Source organism: Vigna angularis, chromosome 1 (genome assembly GCF_016808095.1).
Source record: "Vigna angularis cultivar LongXiaoDou No.4 chromosome 1, ASM1680809v1, whole genome shotgun sequence".
Classification (NCBI taxonomy): domain Eukaryota; kingdom Viridiplantae; phylum Streptophyta; class Magnoliopsida; order Fabales; family Fabaceae; genus Vigna; species Vigna angularis.
Window position 1 is genome coordinate 11,879,977 of NC_068970.1, and position 22,117 is coordinate 11,902,093.

Consider the following 22,117-nt stretch of genomic DNA (forward strand, 5'->3'; position numbering starts at 1 on the left):
TTAACCCTAAACAGAAGAATAAGCTTCAATTCTTTTTTAGAACCAAAGTTTATAGTAGTGTTGTCAAAATGGGTTGTAACCCGCGAGTCAACCCGGTCCCACTACGGATTTGAATCAAGTTGGGTTTAAAAAAAATATAATTATTTTATGCGAGTTAGTTTTCAACCCGGCTCACATAGAATCCAGCTTACCACGGGTTGGCTCACCAACCCACCTAATTTAATTTAATTATTTATTAATTTGTGTTTCAATATCATTAGTTAGCATTTTTTTATTATGTTGTAGATGAGATAAAAAAAATATGTTTCAAGAGAGAAAAATATTATATATTTATGTATTCAAGTCTCTAATATTATAAATGGACAAGTGATACAAAAATTATAAATATTAAAAACTTATTTGTTCGTCTTTGGTACTTGTTTTGGATTACGCTTATATTGTATGATATTTTTTTTTATTTTGAATTGTCTTTGGAATTTAACATGATTTTAGAGTGAAATTTATTTAGATTTGTATTTTAAAAAATTTATAATTTTTTTTTATTTTAAAAGAAAACTTATAATTAAATGAGTCAGTCAACCCGTTTAACCCACCAACTCATGGTGGGTTGAGCCGGGTTCGAATTTTTTCAGCTCGCTAATAAGTAAGTTGGGTTAGATTGACTCACTAAGTGACCAATCTGTAGTGGACTTAAGTCAAGTTACCCGTTTTGACAGTTCTAATTTATAGTGATGCAAATATTTACAAAATGACACAAATTACATTTTTTAAAATATTTGTATAATTATAGACTTTATTTTTAAAGAATCGAAACTTATATTAGTATATACTTCAATTATTTTAAAATCAAAATCTATCAGATAATTCTAAAAATAATAGACTTATTTTTTTAAAACCAAAATCTAATAGGCGATTTCGAATATGTATGATGGACAAATTACTTTCTTTTCTTAATAAAAGTTAAACAAGCAGACTCAATATAACACTATGTAAGCATAATTCGATTATTGGGTTAGGTCGTTTGTAGTTTCACGATTTCTTTTATCTATCTACGTTTTTCACATCAGTCCATGTTAATGATAGTAATAAATAAATAAAATAACTAGAATAATATTCTTTTGATGAAAACTAATATCGAAAATAACAACTAACAATTTTACTTGCCAGATTTAATCTTAACATAATGATATTTCTTTAAAAAAAATCTTTCAAAAGTTAATTTTTACTCTATCTTCATTTAATCAAATAGTATGTATTTTCATCCTATTTTTTCAATTAAAAAACATTATTTATATTTTATTTTCTAACCAAGCAATTTTATACTTTTCATTCATGCATTTTATTCCTTCTTCGTTTTCTTGATATTTAAAGGAGCAAAGAGAATTGTCATTAAGTGGGCAATAGTCTCCGAGTAATCTATGAGGGTGTCAACACAATTCTAGTCATAGGAGTTCAATTGAAAAAAATTAAAATCTTGTTAATACAAGCTAAAATAAATTAGTCTACAACTTAAACTCAAACAGGATTTATAATAGCCAAAACTATCACCCATTTTTTATCTACATTCTTAAATGTATTGTATTACTTATATTTAATAAAAAAATTCAGATTTAATATATTTTCTATCCTCAAACTCTTATAAAAAGATTCATTTTTAAATTATAAAAAATTGCATAGTTGTGTTTTATAAAAATAATATAACATACTATTTTCAATAAATCATATCACAATTCAGTATAAAACTCCTTTATATGTAATTTTACTTTCACAAAATAGATAGATGAAATATTTTATAATTTAATTTAAGATCAAAAATAATTTTTTTTACAATAATTTAAAAATAAAAAACCTATTTAACTTTCTTTTCATGCAATTTTTCTCCCTTTATTGCTTAAAATTTTGTGTAATTTTTTGTGGTGACAACGAAAAATGCTTTGTATCCAAAACCCTAATGAAGAGCGGCGACGATAGTGGTGAAAAGCACAATTTGACAATAAAAAGCTTCAATAATGAAAGAAGGAAGAAGAAGAGAACGCGAACAATGGTCTCAAAGAGGAGAAGAACAATAGTAAACAAAAATTGAAAAGGGTTTTCACAGATAAATATTAGATCAATTGTTTTGTTTAACCGATCATATTAGATTGATTGTCTACTTAATCGATCTAATGTGTACATATTAGATTGGTTCCCCCTATAACTGATATAATATACTTCTTTTTATTTACAAAATTGTCACCGCATTTTCTATTAGATCGATTCCGCTACAACCAATTTAATATATTGTTTTAATATTTCTATTTTGCACTAGTAGACATTATACTTTGAATGTCTAAAAAACTGAAACCCAAAACAATAAAAAAAATTATAAAGAAAAATAAACAAATAGGTTTCGGTCATGAAAAACAACCAAAGTCTATATGAGTATATGTTTCAATTCCTTGGACAACCATAACCTATTATGGTATTTTAAAAAATATATATTTTCATTCAATAACTCTCACACTGTATTAAACAAATTGAAAAATTAAAGTAAAATTTAATATCAGTAGATGAACCAGAAACAAAGAATATAGGTAAAAAAATGAGAACTAGTATTGAATATAGATTTTCATGCTTTTAAAACACATAAAAAACTTATACAAATGATGAATAAACAAACAAATGAACCCGAATAGTGACCATCAAAGATTTAAGCATGTCGATGGAAACCTACGAATGAAGTAACATGTAAATGAAGAACTTGCGAATGAAAGAACATGTGAATCAAGAAAGCAAACGAGAGGGAGAAACCGAGAGAGCAAATGAGAGGGAGAAACCGAGAGAGAAAACAAGAAGAGAAATCGAAAGAAAGGAGAAAATTTGAATATGGAGGGTTCACAACTGCGACACAATGTTATGGCAAAAAAGTAACTTCTAGAAATTTAACCCTAAACAGAAGAATAAGCTTCAAATCTTTTTAGAACCAAAGTTTATAGTAATGTTGTAAAAATGGGTTATAACCTGCAAGTCAACCCGGTCCACCACGGATTTGAGCCAGGTTGGGTTTAAAAAAAATGTAATTATTTTATGCGGGTTAGTTTTCAACCTGGCTCACTTAAAATCCGGCTTACCACGGGTTGGCTCACAAACCCACCTAATTTAATTTAATTATTTATTAATTTGTGTTTGAATATTATTAGTTAGCATTTTTTTATTATGTTGTAGATGAGATAAAAAAATATGTTTCAAGAGAGAGAAATATTATATATTTATGTATTCAAGTCTCTAATACTATAAATGGACAAGTGATACAAAAATTATAAATATTAAAAACTTATTTGTTCGCCTTTGGTACTTATTTTGGATTACGCTTATATTGTATGATATTTTTTTTTATTTTGAATTGTCTTTGAAATTTAACATGATTTTAGAGTGAAATTTATTTAGAATTGAGTTTTAAAAAATTTATAATTTTTTTTATTTAAAAAAAAAACTTATAATTAAGTGAGTCAGTCACTAGTGCAGTCAGGGAAAACGATAATAGTTATTTTTGTCCATAGGCAGCAGTTCCAAAACCGAGGCATATTCAGGTGAGGTAAAAAAGAGTATACTTTTTGCCTCGGTTCTGAACCGAGTCATAAAAGTGTAGGATTTTGTCTCGGTTCAAACATAATCGAGGCAGTAGGGTCTTTTTTCTAATTTTTTTCTCTTACAAAACCTCACAAGATTATAATTACTTATTTGCTTCAATGGTCTTAATATCAACCAGTCTAGGAGAAGGTTTCCTACTCTAGGATCATAACTTAACTTTACTGAAACTCATTCCTTATAAAGTTTTTCTGCACCTGCAATATCATCCACTTTAACCAGAGACGAAATAACAGCATGGTATCCCAAATTTGGTGTATTTTTTTGGAAAAACTGAAACCCTTTACCCCTCATTATGTCAAATAAAGATTCTGCCTTTTCCTTTGATATGGAATGCATATATACATTCAAAAGGGCACCGTAAGTTCTCTTATTTTTTAACTGCTCTTCCAGACTCAGAAAAAATACTTCTGCACTAGGAAACCCACGAACTTTTGTGATTAGATCTAAATGAATTGTTGCATCACTCTCAGAAACTCAAACAACTCTGGTCTATTGTTTATCCAATCATATACCTGCACATTTGTTCGTTGATTTCAATGTGAATAGAAGATTAAAATCGAGAGATTTAAAATCATATAAATGGAAAACATAATGAATAGAAGATTAAAATTGAGAGATTTAAAGTAAATCCTAATAAGAGATAAGGAGTTTGGAAATCAAGATTACACTACGGAATGCCTTGAAGCTTTGATTTTTACGTCTAAGGGTGTTGGACCTATTTCCTTAGGGAAAGATCTTAGATATTCATCCTGGTTCAGAATCTCACAGCCACAACTTCCAGGGAGCCACAAAGGGTCAAAGTTATTTACTTCTTCTCTCAATCGCATATTCTCAGCCCTCAGTTTTTGCTCGTCAAAGGACATTTCTCCACTGAGGCCTCCACAATTAGGGAAAGAAGCATGACTTACCGTGATGGGCAGCGGGGGCGACGACAGCAGCGGGGGCAACGACGACAACGGGGCGACGATGGCAGAGAGGGCGACGACAGCGACAACTGTAGGGACGAAGGCGACACCCAAAAAGTGAACGAATCGCAGCAGATTGGCGGCGACGAAGGCGGCACCCACAAAGTGAAGGAATCGGGGCGACGACGGTAGTGGAGGCAACGCTTTGGGAGAACAAAGGTGCACAGTGTAGGGAAAACGGGGATGAAGTTCAGGCATACAAGATGAAGAGGAAGAGGCCGCGAAAAAGGAGAAAAATGCAGGCTGGCAAGAGAGAAAATGGAGGTTTAGGCGAGGAAGAAGAAAGATGTAGAGTCTAGGGTAACTTGTTTCAAAATTATAAATGAGGATACTGTTTCGGTTATTCAATTAACCGATGCCTATCTCCAAACATAATGCTTCGGTTCTACCAATTACCCGAGGCAATAGGACTTTTCAAAAAGATGTCAACCTTTGCAGTGTTTTGATCAGAGATATAGGCATCGGGTCTGCAATTAACCGATACAATATCTCTCTTCCGCCTCGCATGAACCGAGGTATATAGCTTTTTGCATAACCGAAGCGTATACGACGCGTTAGAATCCAATTTTTTTACTAGTGAGTCAACCCGTTTAACCCACCAACTCATGGTGGGTTGAGCCGGGTTCGAATTTTTTCAACTCGCTAATAAGTAAGCTGGGTTAGGTTGAGTGACCAATCTGTGGTGGACTGGACTGGATCGAGTCAAGTTACCCGTTTTGACAGTTCTAATTTATAGTGATGCAAATATTAACAAAATAACACAAATTACATTTTTTAAAATATTTGTATAATTATAGACTTTATTTTTAAAGAATCGAAGCTTATATTAGTATATACTTCAATTATTTTAAAATCAAAATCTATCAGATAATTCTAAAAATAATAGACTTATTTTTTTAAAACCAAAATCTAATAGGCGATTTCGAATATGTATGATGGACAAATTACTTTCTTTTCTTAATAAAAGTTAAACAAACAGACTCAATATAACACTATGTAAGCATAACTCTATTTTCTTAATAAAAGTTAAACAAGCAGACTCAATATAACATATGTAAGCATAATTCGATTATTGGGTTAGGTCGTTTGCAGTTTCACGATTTCTTTTATCTATCTACGTTTTTCACATCAGTCATTTTAATGATAGTAATAAATAAATAAAATAACTAGAATAATATTCTTTTGATGAAAACTAATATCGAAAAACAATTAACAATTTTACTTCCCAGATTTAATCTTAACATAACGATATTTCTTTAATCAAAAGTTAATTTTTAATCAAATAGTATGTATTTTCATCCTATTTTTTCAATTGAAAAACATTATTTATATTTTATTTTCTAACCAATCAATTTTATACTTTTCATTCATGCATTTTATTCCTTCTTCGTTTTCTTGATATTTAAAGGAGCAAAGACAATTGTCATTAAGTGGACAATAGTCTCCGAGTAATATATGAGGGTGTCAACACAATTCTAGTCATAGGAGTTCAATTGAAAAAAAATTAAAATCTTGTTAATACAAGCTAAAATAAATTAGTCTACAACTTAAACTCAAACAGGATTTATAATAGCCAAAACTATCACCCATTTTTTATCTACATTCTTAAATGTATTGTATTACTTATATTTAATAAATTTTTTTCAGATTTAATATATTTCCTATCCTCAAACTCTTATAAAAAGATTCATTTTTAAATTAAATTATAAAAAATTGCATCGTTGTGTTTTATAAAAATAATATAACATACTATTTTCAATAAATCATATCACAATTCAGTATAAAACTCCTTTATATGTAATTTTACTTTCACAAAATAGATAGATGAAATATTTTATAATTTAATTTAAGATCAAAAATAATTTTTTTTACAATAATTTAAAAATAAAAAACCTATTTAACTTTCTTTTCATGCAATTTTTCTCCCTTTATTGCTTAAAATTTTGTGTAATTTTTTGAATGAATCTCTTAATTCAGTAATTGATAAAGGTTTGAGACAGTATACATATTGAGATACCCTAATAATAAGTGAAGGCACATGAGGGTCACTTTAATTAACCCTGGAGTCATGTACATTTCAATTGGTGACGCAGTCCCATCATGACCACCCTCCCTACATAATCACCATCACTGCACCCTTCAACACCAAGTCAAAAACTTTTCTTTCAAAAACAAAACAAAAATCTCAAACTCTTTTTTTTTTTTTTTCAAATAAAATAAAACTGGTTGTTGGTGGTTACAGGATGGAGACATAAAGCAAGAGAAGAGAAATTAAAGAACCCTAATCTTGTTGGGGAGTGATTATGCTGCATATATATATAGAGATCAAGATAGAGGACAACACTATGCCAAAAATGGGAGCTTTATGAGGTTTCAGAGTTCACAAAAAGAGAGAGAAAGAGAACATGCCAACATGAGTGTTGTTTATGATGTCTGCATTTCAGCATGAAAACAAAGGCTCACAAGAAATAAATGCAATATTGTTGAGAATCTATCAGAGGCAACACACCACAGAGGCTGACAGAAGAGAGTGAGCACATGCTGATAGTGATTGTATGAGGGCATACAATTGCAGGTGTGTGCTCACTTCTCTTTCTGTCAGTTTCTTCTTCTTCTTTTTTCGGTGTGTTTTCTTTCATATCTCTTCATATTTTCTGATTCTCGGAGCAACTCCCCGCTGTAATTAACCCTCTTTCAACTTTCATTCTCTGATTTTAAATATATGGTTTCTCTTTATAGTATAAACTTGAACTGAAACAAAGAAATAAGTGTGTATATATATATATATAGTTTGGTGGTTCTTGGAGTTCAGTTTTTTGTGGTAAGCGTGCAGAAACTTGTATATGTATAATGCAATGCAACTTTTTTTGTGTTTGAAGTACCACAATCTCGTTGATCTTAACTGGTTCTCTTTTATTCCGTTTATTTGCTATATTGAAAAGCGTGACTTTTTATGGTACTTTTTCCTTGATGGTGTAAAACGCAAAATCCAAATGGAGGTCTTCGAGGTACGCCTTGTGTCACGGTCTTTCTCTTACTGTTCATACTTTAACTGAAAACTCTTTTTCCCTTGCTTGCTTTCTCCCTCTGCTACTTGCCGACAGTGTAGATATTTTCTCGCCCTCAATTTTGGTACACACAAATCAAAGGGTTTCAAATTAGGAGTTTCAAAGGCTCAGAAATTAATCAGATGTTCCATCTGTCTCTTGGAAAACATGCCACTTTGTTTTGTAGCCTTAATTTTAGGCAAAGACAAAGCCCTGGGAAACTGCATTAATTGCCCAGGCACCTGAATATGGTAAGATGTTCTTTGCATTATATGTCTCATTAAAACTTTATTTCCTGAGACTATTTTTGTTTCAGTACTTTGAACTTTGATTCCATTAGCACAGAAGTTGGTTTCTGCTGTCAATATCTGCAGATTAGCGAGCTTGAAGCACCGGTCACTCGGGTAATGAACCGTTTCTTGTTTTTCTTATAAGCATTAACCAATTTGAAAGGTATCAGAAGAAAGGAATGAGAAACAAAAATGGTTTAGTGATATCTAGCTTTGTCTTGTTTGTACCATGAATGTTTTAATAAATTAATCTGAAAACTGCAAAGCTGAGAGTGAAACTAAGATGATCCTTTAAATATATCATGCAGCCTTGATAATTGTATATATTTTGGTTTCATGTTCTGCCTGAAATACACAACAAGCATTAGTACTCTCTTTGAACGGTTCTGCAACAGAAGATATCAGTTTAAAGTGAATATGAGATTATGTGTTAACTCTTCGTCATGCATGAACTCTATAACCAAAAAATCCTTTCTTGCTTTGGATTTATGGAGGAATTAAGTACCAAGTTTCTTGTTAACCCATTGGACCAGGTAATTAGGGAATTCTGTTCTTTTATTGTATCAGTAATCAAAATTATAATGAGGGTAAATGTTGATGCTTTATGATATATTCTATGGTTTGGGAAAAGGTAAAACTTCAAAAAATAATTAAAGTATTATAATCAAGTTTACTTTAAAACCTTACACTACCGGTATATAGTGAGTGGTGGTTACTGGTTTTAGTGAGATAGATCAGACAGACATATGAGCAAACTGCTTTAAATCCTGTGCATAACTTATGAAGTTTGTCTAACATTGTATTCTACTATTAGTTTCTGAATTATAGTTTTATCCACTTTTATTTCTGGTATTCAGCTTGCTCCATCCCCTTTTTCTAGTACCCTTATACATTAAGTTTATCTATTTTTAGAATATTTTCTGTGAATGAATGATAATTCCTTTAAGAATATTTTGATCATATTATACATAATATACAAATATTCAGGCTTACTTTGCTCTTAGCAGCACATACTGGAGCAAATCATTAATTGCTTTTGATTTCATGTCTAAAAAAAACAGCACCAATAATAAAATGCAAAAAAAATAACATCCTTTCTTGTCCAAAAGCAAAATATAATGATGATGTAAAGTTCATTTTACAATAGTTAATTATATATGGATATTAAAATTTGGTGGATTTTTAATAACTATTATAAGTCATTTAGTGTTTTCTTACTAATTAACAGCATAAAAAAAATATGCTGACAATATTTATTGATGGAGTTTAGAACAATTGGTATACGTTGTTATGTTTGTTAAGTATATATTATCTTATTTATGCGTATAGAAAATACTTTATTGAAAAATTTCCATGATCTTTATGTCTCAAACAGATGGTTGGAATATTCTTGGGTGAAAAGAAGGGATTAAAATAATCCAATAAAAAAGAATTAGAATACAATGAAATCTTCATTTTTAACTAGTTAGGTCATTGGGTTATTCAATAATAAATGGATTAAATTGGATTGAGTTTAATAATAATAATTAACTTAAACTAAATCAACATTATCGTAATCAGATTGAATAATTAGATCAATTGATTAAATGTGAATATATTCTAAAAGTATATATACTATAAAAAAAATATATATTGAAACGACTATGGTTAAAAAAAAAAAACTTCTCTTTTCTATGCATGCAATTCTCATTTTTTTTTATATTAGAAGATAACTTTGAAGCAACGTTGAATCTTATCCGATTAGAGTTCGTTTTCTATTAGAGTTTATTGGATCGTGAGTATAAGTGTAAGAATTAATATTACATTACAGTAATATCTTAATTTCACTAAGTATTTAAATCAAATAAATTAAAATATTATATGATAAGAATTTGAGGAAGAGCACAAAAAGAATTTCAAGTATGGAATGCTTTAAACTTACCTTAATCTATATAGTTAAGGTTACTTGAGATGCTAAATTGGATCATATGTTGGTATTTAATAACATATTTAATATAAATATTCCAGAATTCATCAATAGATATTTCTTAGAGAATATCTTTTATTATATAGTTAATAATGGATTAAAGCTATTTTCTTGGTTCAAAGCATTCTCTCAAGTAGCAAAGGCCAAAAAACAGGTGTTGTTAACAGTTTTGCTACTATTGGTTTATTGCTACAAAATTGCACTCTCCAAGCCAACATCAAGATCATGAAAATAGGATCAAAATGTAAACATGAAGCTTTTGAATAAGCTTTATCTTCCTTTACCCTTATTATTGAATTGAAAAGAAAGCCAACAAATAAATTATTAAGAACACTTTCTTGCTTAGATTGAAGGGAAGAAAAAAAAGAAGGTATTAGGAGCACTTTCGAAGGTAGTATCACTTTGTTTTATAGCCACCAAGGCATTATTATTATAAATCTAAATGGATTTTTTTATTTATTATAAATGAATGTATATAAACATGTTTAGTGTTATCTTGAAATATTTTTATTTTTATGTAAAATCTTGGTTGAGTATTCATAAATGTTTAATATAGATATAATTAAGTGGAGTGGTTAGTATTTTATAGGGTATTCCAAATACAATATTGAAAGATTAAATAGAAAGGGCACTTCATTTTACATTTAAAACTAAATGAAAAAAAAAATGCTCACTTCAAAACAAATATAGATTAAAACTATATTAATGATAGTAACTTCATGTAATATCACAGTTAAAAATTATATTTGTGATTAGATAAAGGCATTCAATATAAAAATACATATTAATTACATAATTCAATAAGATTATTTAAGGCTTTTTATTATGAAGGAGTGTAAATCTATACATATTTTAGTTATATTTACATATTTTAATTAAATATTAGTAGTTTGACATGGTTATTATTTTTTTTTTGTTATTATTATTGAACTATTATTATATTTCTTAGATAAGTATTATTCTAATAAGGACATAGATCCACAACTCATTTTAATCCTATAAATATAGCAATAACCCTCCAGAGATACTTACTTCACATACTTGATAATCACTCTCATATAATAGATCATAACTCGCTTACTAACTAACTTAAGTGTCGAAGAGTCTTTGCAGGTGAATCTTTCCTTTCGCCAACGAAGAGACCTTCTTCAAACAGAAGGAGTGACCAAAGCACAGATCTTGTCACCTGTTAAAAGTCCACACTTAAGATTCGGATAAGATCATTGACGCTCACCATGGGATCCAAGTAAAACTTTATCCTACCTCCACATTTTTCACTATCATCTTCTTGTGTAAAGATAGTCTATGATTACTGATAATCACTTGTGCTACCACAAGCATTTATGATCTAAGTTTTGAAATGGCTTTGAAGAGTGCTATCTGAATATTTGTAGAACAATAACATGCATACAAAATTTTTCTCTCTACTTTAATATCAAACTTGCCTTCAAGAAGAAACTAGCATTTCAATGTCACTCGTACAAGCATCCTAAAATTTTGTAGCACAAATAGTGGATCCAAAGCTAGATCTCATATGATGAAACAAACAAGTATGGTGGATGACCTATATAGAGGTTCTAATGATAAAATACACAAGTATTGTGGATCCAAAGCTAGATCTCATATGGTTTCATATCATGAAAAAAATTTAAACTTAGTTCCAGATAGATCTGTATAGGAATGACATAGTAAAGATTTCTAGTTGATTCATGATTTGCTATATCCGGTTGAAAAACAATCCAGTTACTTGACTTTCAGCAGCATTTCTGTCAAATCTATAATGAAAAACATCTCCAAGACAGTCCTCCATAAAAAAATTGGAAACTCATAAAATACAATGCGACCTGTGTATGACCTTGCAGTGGATAACTTCTATTTAAAGTAGAATTTGTAAAACCGAGTGAGGAAAACTAACTAGAAAAGACAAGGTTATTTAGCATGCAAAAGAGAAAAACACTTGCTTTGTCTATATTTTGTTGATGCATTGAGGTGAAGTTGGTATTTGTTAATAAATTGCAGATTAAAAAAGAAATGAAACCAAACACAATGAACTTCTAAGGATCAGTGGAGAAAATGAGAGAAAACTGCATGAGGTAAATTTTGTGAAGTAAATAAGAAAGATTGAATTGAATTAAATTAACAGAATATGAGGAATTTTTTTGTTAGGTTTCACTTCCTTTTCTGGTTTTACACCGTGAGACGGATCAAGTGACGGATAAAGTAATTAGCAAACAGCTACATTAAGTGACTGGAAGTTCTGACAAGACACTGAAGTTGTACTCAGGAATGTGGCATGGTCTGCTATGGAGAGCCACCGGAAAACTTGAATGTTGTATTCTCTTGGGTGGATCGAGAAGAGATCTCGGTTTGAAAATACAACATTGGAGAGAGTTGAAAGGAGAACATGAACATTTGGTCAGGTCTGATCTCTAGCAAATTTGGCAACTCTCATTTCCAAAACAAACCTAGAGAATTGTTAGAGCAAAGGGTCGTGTACTTGGGCCGGTGTACAATTTCAAATCAATTTATAAAGGAACAAATGTCTCAATTCCCTATTTCAAGATTATCACATACCTATTGTCCTTATTTAACCAAGTTTTACTCATTTATATACATAAATTCATGACCTTAGTGTCACCATTTTTGTTCATAAATTTATAAAGTCACTGTTATATTTCATCTTACGAATTTGAAAAATTATTGCAAAACTTAATACACGAAATATTTCACATGTTTAACCATATTATTATATTTATAATATATATCACCATTTATTGAATATTTTTGTAAACAACAATTAGATTTAAACTGAAAATAAATCAATACTATACAAAGTACTATTTAATTGAATTACAATATAATTGATTTCTTCTTTAAAATAAAAAAGTCAGTGGTTGAATCGATTAATTTCTCCACAAAATTAATTTATTCCATTTCGGAAACACATTTATCAGAATATATGATCGCAAAATCTTTCGTAACCCCAATCAGCCAAAAACTATTACGAGAAATGCATCTTTCAGTTACGGTGCTGGCAAAATCTGAAGAGGAAGGTCTGCTTCGTATTTCATTTTTTACAATAACCAACACCCAATAAGAATGTGGAAAAAGCACCCACCAGAAATTCAATAAAACCCCAAATTTAGTGATAATCTACACTAAATTTCAAATCCAGTTAAATCAAACATCTGATTTGAGTAAAAGAGAGGGGTTGCTGAGTGAGTTGTAGATAGGAAGCGATGTGGCACGTTATCACATCCACAAAGCGTGATAACAGTTAACTAGGACTAATTAAATAGGACAAGAAATCACCGTTCCCCTATTAATGAGATACACGAGCTTACTTCACTTTGTTAGTATTTGACCTAGCTACGGCGGGCAAATGACCTGCTTGCAACACCAAAACACAGTACAAGACATTCATCAAATCAAAAACTCTCAGTAACTAAGCAACTGCAAAAATTATTCATGATTAATTATCATTGTCATCATCTTAGGCAAGGACCCACATGGCAAATGGAAGTAGTTTAATTGGAACAGAGGTCATCTGTTCAAACAACGCCTATAACATGGGTTCTAACCTAAGGAACAAAATATGTTGCGTCTTCTATTTCCCTCTTGTCCATAATTATCAACTACTACCAAACGTGTGGGAAGGGGGGAGTCTACTTCTACTTAGCTATCACATAATTGAAGATCCAAATCTCTAAAGGGGAGAAAAAGGTAAACGAGCTGTTTGATTACCCAGTTTGGCAGCTGCCTTGGGAATACCAAACAACAAAAATTCTGGACAAGCGAAGAATTTTCCTTTAATTTTTTATTCAGCAGAAAATAAAGAAAACAATCCTCGGCCAAGACTACCTTTAAAAGGAGATAATCCAGATGAGGGGTTGGAGGGTAGTCCCATTACAGAAGTTAGCTTGTAAACATGTCTAACAGTAAATCCTCATTCTCTATTAAGGATATCTAAACCCTTTTAGTATAAGATATGCATGAGAATAGAAAGGGGGGACAAATCCTCATGTTGATAGTGGTCACAATGTTGGAATTATCCATCTCAAATAAAATTACATCTCGTATATTGGCTATAAATCTATTATAACAACGGTAGAACAGTCAGGACCAAAATAGATAAAATTAGGGAATCATACCTTCCATGCAACCATTTCTTAAATAATCTTATTTCTCACTTCCTCGAGTTTCTTCATTATCTCTCCAGGGGTTCTGTCCAATTTTTCTCTGCAAATCCATTGGCAATGTTGGGGATTGCTTGCATAGATCCCCATCAATAACATCCTACACAACAAAGCAGGACTATCAGAAATTTGAAAAAATTTAATGCCACGTCCAAAAAAGCACAAAAAACAAAAAGAACATTTTGGTGTGCACATGTTTAATAGTGACAGAGGATGAATGGCTCTTTGTCAAGCAGGAACAGCAATGAAAATATAGAAAGGGGCGATGCTCTTATCCAACAGATTGCAGATAGCACTTTTCCACAATTTCATAGTAGCAATAAACAGCATATCAGGCATACCTTAACGGGAAAATATGCAGATCTATATGGCATGTGGTCTCTTCCGCACAAAGGTGGGTGATCCTGTCTCATATGCATCTCCAAATGAGAAAAGAAGTCAACATCATCTCGTGAAGTAAAGGCATGTAGAGCACCAACACTTCCCATAACTGTTCCAAATACAATGCACTCTCCACCACCTGGTATGAGAGAAGCCTTTTGCAAGCATGTGACCACATCACCAACATGAAACTGTACAATTTCTTCCACCTTATTGGGAGCTCCATTCAGCTTTCCTTGTTCCCACTTGATCCTACCACCAGTAGGATCTTCTTCTATCTCATCTGAAACATCCTGTGGCAGCTGCACAAAATAGATATTTCCAAACCTGTCTGCGCCTGCCATGGTGTCAAAATCTATGTGGTACGATGCAATAAGCCACCTTGGAACACAATCATGGGCAAATATATAAAGTTGGTTTTCGTCCCGCCTATACTTGGAGTAGTGGAAAGACTGGAGAGAAGAAAGAAAAGAACACAATTAACTGAAGATTTTACTCAGTGAATTGAATCATGTACTGCAGCAGCACACTGGATCCAAGAATAAGCACACTGTCTATTTGCAAAATTAAGCCAAACAGAATTGAAAAAAAAAATCAAAAATAGCGTGACAGCAGAACAGCACATGACAGAATTGGAAATTTGCAAAGTAGAGAAGCTTATCTCTTGAAGACAACCGTGGACGTGTTGGCTCTGATACCAAATGATAGAAGCAGCTTCACTCTTCAAGAATGAGCAGCTTCTCGGACCAGAGGTGGCAGCGGAATTGGAAAACGCAGATGCAGTTGGAGGTGCACGGAAGGTGTTTGATGAATTGTCTGATGCGGTTTTTGGAAGTGTGTAGGCAGGTTCTCTAACTCAGACGGCCTTCCAAAGGGGAAGGAAGCTAGAGGATAAGTGTGCTAAGAAGGCACAAGTCAGTGAACTCGAAAGTGAGAATTGGCTGGACAATTCAGCAGCATTTCTTCATACAATTCAAGTTGAGTTTACAAATGATGAAGCTCTCTTTTATAGGAGAAGATGAGCTTGGAAGTGTGCAAGGAAAGCTACATATTTACAATGTGCTCGAGCTAAATCACATGTTCAAAGCTACTGGCCGTGTGTACCACGTTTTCATCATTGAAAATGTGCTCAAAATGGAAGAAGCTTTATATTGGCTTATGTTCCACGTGAAACTTATGTTGAATGTGCTTCAAAGTAAAGAAGACACACGGCTGGATGTGTTGCACATGGAAAATGTGGGAAACATGCTTCATGGTTGGCTACAACACACATTCCTACTTGCTTCCTTTGTTTCCTCTTTGCTTGGCAACTCTCCTAGAAACTTTCCAACCTTTATTGTCCTACAAAACAATGTAAATGGAATTAGTTAAAGAGAACATGCTAAGACTTAGAAAGAAAAGATTAAGTCCTTTATTCAACTTCTCTTTCTTGGTCTTAGAGTGAAGTTGATACTTCTTTAGATGGGAAATCCCTAAAGGGGTTGCCATCATTAACAGAAAAGCCTTAGTCGAGTCTTTCCAAAATAGTATAATACCCACGGAAGTTTTGTATAAAAACCAAATCAGTTATATCAAATTATATCAATCAAATGCTACCAGAAAGCTCAAGTCACCAAATGTGGATATTCAACAGCTATGGATTTACCACAATTCTAAAACTGTGGTGAATGCATCCACCGTAATTAATGCATAAACTAAGATACCAATTAGCAGTGATAAAAACCCTTCTATGGTTCCACATGAGAAACCAGTACGAACCTAAGCTACATATGGATATAACATAGAACGTACCTCTTGAACATCACCAACATAGATCCGATCACGATATGCCTGAATATAACTTGCAGAACGCCTGTTTGAATTGGTCCACTAGAAAATCCCATTGCTTATCATCAAATAAAACCTGTAAAAGAACATGTAAGAGAAAATTGCAAACATTTTAGTGCTGAAATGTCAGCTCCTCAAAACAATAATGCAGTATGAAGCAAAATTTCTGGCAAAAAATTACAGTTTCAACAACATAATGTTTTTAGACTTTCTGTGAAATATTACAGGCATAAATATCTTCGTAAACAAGTGATCAGGGAACATAATAACCCGTGCAAATAATATTTCTTGTTGTTAACCTAATCAATAGAGGACTGTTTTTTTCTTGGCTGTGTGAATTACATAGGACATGTGCTAGGTAAAAGTTCAACCGATTATTGAACCTAGAGAATATAGATCAACTTACAGGTTTTAGACAGTTCTATTTGTTGACTACAATTATTAACAACTACAAACATTTACAGTTTCCTACTGGTTAAAAACCTAGATACTAATTCCCTTGTAATTCACGTCATGAAATCTCCAGACTCAACTTCACATCAAAATTATTCCACACTCTGAAAACAATGTAAAATATAATACTCAATCCCTTAAAAATTTCACACCGTTACTTTATCTTGGAAACATATAAACTCATGCTAACGCAGTCCAAACATCATAAACCCCTGTACTAATATATACCAACCAGAAACAAAATAAAACCCCATTCACTTATCCAAAAAGAATACCCAAAATCTATTCTATATTCAAACATAGAAATCAGCATAATGTCACACATAAAGAAACACTTAATCAACATAATGAAGCACGAATATTATGATACTAATCACCACAATAAGGACTTAATAATAGTAGATAAGCACCTGAAGAAATAAATCAGTTATGGTGTTGTAATCAACTGGGCAACCTCCCTCCATTTGCAACATCATTAATGCAAAATTAACAGCACCCTACAAACCAAAATAAAAAAAAAAAAGGAGTTGTTGAGTTAGTTAGTACAACTGCCAATTTCAGTAAATTGAGATGGAAGAAATAAAATAAAGTTCTACAAACTCCATTCAGAAATTATATAATTTGATAATCAATTATATAAAACAGTGGCAGACAATGCAAGAAATACAAAGATATAACTCAACAAAAATAGTAAAAATGAACTACATGGGGCACTCTCGTACCTGAGGATTTGTCCGAAAAACTTTTTATAAAAGAAAGAGATAGTCAGGTGTCCAACCAAGCTGTTGCCCAAAAGTAATAAGAATCATCAGCCACAAATAGCTCCAGTAAAAGTGGTAAATTAAAATAGTCTAGGCCAGAAAATATCAAAGATATTAAGAAAAGAGTCACCAAATAATCTGATGGACAAAAATCAGTATAATTTGATAAATAAACAAGCCTCTACCTACTTAGACTATATTAGAATCTTGTCAAATTGCCTTCTCCAGTAAAAGCAACAACAATTTTGGAGTAGCTCAGGCTTTGATGTATATTTTTAAAACAAGATCATTATCTACAATCTACATTAGAACATATTGATTAAAATTAACAATGAAATCCCATTTCAACTTTAATATACAACAAATAGAACGAAACAAAAATCAAAAAATAAAAAAAAGCAATCAATTCAAAGTATTTCAAAATTTCAAATGAAAATTACCTTTACAAGATCAACTAGTTCCTCACTGCATTCAAGCTTGTCCCTTTTACAGAAGGCATCCATTTTCTACATTAGAACATATTAATCAAAATTAACAATGAAGTCCCATTTCAACTTTAATATACAACAGATAGAACTTATTACCTGGAGCTCAAATATGATCGCAGGAAAAAATATAGCCCTTCATATGACCTGAATTGTTCAAAAATCCTTAAGCAAGCATCGATGCCCAACTGTTCACAACATTCTTTGACAACCTAGACAGATATAAATAAAGCTTTCAAATATTAATAATTTAATGTTATAGAAGAAAATTAGAGTTTCATACCGGCACAATAATATGTAGGTTGCCTCTGAGATATACCAGCAATAAGTATTTCATGCACTCTAGTGCCCATTCTCGTGATAGATTGCCAAAAAATTCAACAAGTGACTGCAAGCACCAAAAAACCGATTAGTTTTTTGTTCAAATTAGCGCAAAGTTTCAATACATAAACTATAAAAGCCATGCAGCACATAAACCTAAGGCTCAATTGTGTGTATATTTACAATCACACATTGTACATAAGACAACTCTTTGTAATGCTGCATCAAAAATCATGCAATCAATAAAAAGAGGAGACTTGTAGGTCAAATAAAAATAAAAAAATAACCAGATTTAGCACCAACACCTTAGTTTGAAGGAACTTATGTTCTCGTATATTAGGTTTTAGAACATCCAAAAGAAAAACAGTTGCCTCAAGGATGAACAAGACAAAAAGAAGGTAATACATGAACTGTCAATCAATAATAAATAATTATAACTAAAACAATGAGGAAAGGACATGGCGAGTGCTTGTACATAAAAATCAAACTATCCTCCATTCTATTGCATTAAGCTAAATAAAAATAATCAGACATAAAAAAAAAAATTAGTGTAAAAGGGTAATGATTTAGTTAGGAGTCATACTATACATCACATACCCTATCCTCCGTTCTATCATACATGAATTTACAAGCCGGTTTGACTCCTGATACCAATGAACACCTTTCACGTTGTGGAACTCTTCTGACAACATCATCTTCACCATTCTCAATATACTCATGATCAGGTTCCTGTTTCCCATTCTCTACACTAGGGAGAGTGTTTGATGCTAAATTTCACTGAAAACCTATCTGTTGGCTCTGAAAAGGGTGTTATTAGTTTTGATTTTGATGCTTTCCCAGAAGATAAAACATTCTCATACATTAAAGATGTTGGATCAATTGAAGGAGATAAAAGATCATGGTGATTGATTGGAGTTCAGGAGTATCGTCCATATCATCATTTACGTGCCTGCATAAAAGGATTTATTAACTAACATCAAGCAGTTCTTCCTGTCCTCGTCAACTATTACATAACCATACAGGATACAGAGAAAAACAAACACCAATTGAACCAGTGTATTACAAACATCATAAAATTCATCCATCACATAAATCATACAAATTGAATATATTACAAAATAATTTAACAGTACATAATCTGTCTAATAAGAATTTGGTTAAAAACTCATTAAGTAGACTTCCAAGAAAGAGAGGTGTGTCACAATGGACGTGTGACAACTTAAGTACCAGGTCTTTTCTAGCCAAAGTGTTCCTCAACTTATTCTCAACAAAATTGTTATTTACAAATTCAAAATAACAACATATAATATTAACATAGAAATTCAAGGTCTAAATAATTATATAATCAACACATAGGCATACATAATAATTCAAGACATGAATAGTCATACAGTAGTATTAGACAGTTAAGATAAAAGTCTAGAAAGGTTAGTTCCCTTACCTCTATTCCAGACATAATATAATATCTTGATCGGATGGTTCCCGAAAAACTTCCAGAATCTCTACTTTGCAACTAGAATTTCTTCCTAGGAGAGTGTTGATGTTAAATTTCACTGAAAACTTATCTGTTTGCTTTGAAAAAGGTGTTATTAGTTTTGATTTTGATGCTTTCGCAGAAGATAAAATATTCTCATCCATTAATGATGTTGGATCAGTTAATGATGTTGGATCAGGAGATAAAAGATCATTATGGTGATTGATTGGAGTTACAGGAGTATCGTCCTTTTGTATCATCATCATTATTTACCTGCCTGCATAAAATGATTTCTTAATTAACATTAAGCAGTTCTTCCGACCTCGTCAACTATTACATAACCATATAAGATACAGAGAAAAACAAACACCAATTGAACCAGTGTACATGGTATTATATCCCAAAATGCATGTTCCTTTATATTAAGTAAAAAAGGTAGAGAGAAGAACACAATTCCAAGGAAAAAAGGGAAGCTGGTTGACAACAAATTGAAGTTTGAAAATATGAGGTAAAAAGATCATTTTCGTCTGCAATGATATGATCTACAGGGAGGCAAATTCAAGCACGATTTATGTTATGCTTGAAAATAGGTTGGGAAGGTTCAAAGAGAATCAATCATAGACGTATCACATCGTGATTATGCCTTAAAAAGTAAGTGCGACAAAGGTAACTATATGTGGTTTGAATTTAGTTGAATTTTAAACTTGCTTTTGAGACAATAGTTTCAAACATAAATCACTTATCTTGAACTTCAATAATAATCAAATTAAATTTAAAAAAATCAAAAGTCACTCAAAATCAAGTGAGCAAGCAAATACATATTAATGGAGGTACATAATTATCTTTTTTATTTGTGCACTTTTTCTTTTCACTGAGCTTGGAATTTCTTGTTTGACAATAAAATTGCCCTTGATTCAATCGTTAAGACACTTATTAGGCAGGACTAATAGAAACAATTCAAGCACAAAGCACCAAAGAACCATGGACACATTTCTACATCTCCGATAGAGTACATATGCAAGTCACCTTCTTCCCTTTCTTTTACACTGTCCTCTTTCTTTTCATTTTGCAGCTGCAACAGAAAGCCATCAATTTCGGTACTCTCTACAACTGGTTCATTTAACTGTCTGGCAAAAACAACCAACTAAATTCAAACTATAAACTATCTACCAAATGATAACTTTTATCTTCCAGACCGAATCATTAAATCAACACCTAAAATTATTAAAATATTGAGAAACTCAAATTAAAAAAAAAAATAAAATCTGAGTTAAAGCACATGACGATGGGTTCTTTATCTCAAACTAGGAAATATCTAACAAACCACAAAATACCTATTTCCGAACCAAAACGTTAAATCAACATTTTCTCTCATAAAATGCAATGAACTAATGTTATTGTTTTTTATTTTGAATTTGTACTTTTTTATTTTTCATAAGAGGAAAAGAAGTGTTTCCAGCAATACACTTTTTGTTTAAAGTTTATTTCATATCAAACAAACGATACGCGGATAACAGACCTTCTTGTAGACTAAACAATCAACAAACGAAGAAATAAATAACACTTAGCGAAGATAATAAACCAAAACAGCAGAAGAAGACGCAAACCTATTGAGGTAATGAACTTCCCAGCTTGAGACGAGATCGGAAGGAGTGAAACTGTAGTTGGTGCAGAAAGTGACACCTACCCATTCTCAGAAGATTAACTGATAAACTGTTGCGCATGAATACTAGAAAAATCGAATAATCGCTTACATTTTTTTGAGAATTTCTTGTTCTTTTGAATTCGGATTTGATCTCTCCAACGTTTCTCTCATTTTTTAAGCAAAAGAAAGAGAAATATGACGAAAAACTTTGCCGCTTAAGTATATAAAAATTGTCTTTGTTTTATTCCGATTATGCTGCCCTTTTTAACGTGCGTGGCATTGTCACAGTTTATAAAATGTGTCATTCCTAATAAAACAAACTAATTCTCTAAATTAAAGTTTTTCATTAAGAAGTAATCAATATTAAACTTAAATTAAGAAAATCATACATATATAATTTCAACGGGGACAATTGCTATCACAGTAAATAACTATAAATAAACATTGTGAAAAACTATGTCCGTCAAAAGAGAAACAAAATTGTGCAAATTTTTAATAGAAGGAAAATGATTGAGTTGTATTTAGTTGCGAAGAAGAAATTTTAAAAATTAATGCGTTTTTTTTATAACTTTTTTTTAAATAAAAATATTTTAGTGATGCGGTTAAAATTAATATTTGAATTTATTATTATCTATGGTAATCATCAAAAAATAATGATATAGATGTTAACTGATTT

The 22,117-nt window shown here is 31.5% G+C and overlaps 1 protein-coding gene and 1 long non-coding RNA gene across 37 annotated transcripts; one reads left to right on the forward strand and one right to left on the reverse strand.

Annotated features, from left to right (window-relative positions):
* The first annotated feature begins 6,833 nt into the window (after positions 1-6,833).
* Positions 6,834-12,619, forward strand: LOC108325264 (uncharacterized). Of its 8 annotated transcripts, XR_008250147.1 has the most exons (6): positions 6,834-7,893; positions 7,988-8,046; positions 8,241-8,465; positions 11,001-11,144; positions 11,918-11,991; positions 12,065-12,619. It is a non-coding gene; the product is annotated as an uncharacterized LOC108325264 (long non-coding RNA). The 8 variants fall into 8 exon arrangements; XR_008250140.1 differs by having other exon boundaries at positions 6,835-8,046; positions 12,065-12,617; XR_008250142.1 differs by having other exon boundaries at positions 6,835-8,046; positions 11,012-11,144; positions 12,065-12,617.
* Positions 10,947-21,658, reverse strand: LOC108329443 (spliceosome-associated protein 130 A-like). 29 transcript variants are annotated; one of them, XR_008250129.1, is made up of 14 exons: positions 21,404-21,656; positions 20,823-20,923; positions 19,764-20,073; positions 18,920-19,271; positions 18,285-18,389; positions 18,101-18,213; positions 17,957-18,022; positions 17,706-17,816; positions 17,478-17,537; positions 17,166-17,252; positions 16,267-16,378; positions 14,436-15,816; positions 14,050-14,194; positions 13,062-13,285 (listed from the first exon to the last, which is right to left on the reverse strand). XR_008250129.1 is itself a non-coding variant. In XM_052879621.1 (3 exons), exons 1-2 carry the CDS (start codon positions 14,817-14,819, stop codon positions 14,078-14,080), a joined length of 501 nt encoding a protein of 166 aa, XP_052735581.1. In that variant the 5' UTR covers positions 14,820-14,950; the 3' UTR covers positions 13,062-13,285; positions 14,050-14,077. The 29 variants fall into 29 exon arrangements, 1 of the variants encoding a protein (XP_052735581.1); XR_008250119.1 differs by lacking the exon at positions 17,706-17,816 and having other exon boundaries at positions 20,823-20,919; positions 21,404-21,479; positions 21,551-21,655; XR_008250113.1 differs by lacking the exon at positions 17,706-17,816 and having other exon boundaries at positions 21,404-21,479; positions 21,551-21,655.
* Positions 21,659-22,117: the final 459 nt, after the last annotated feature.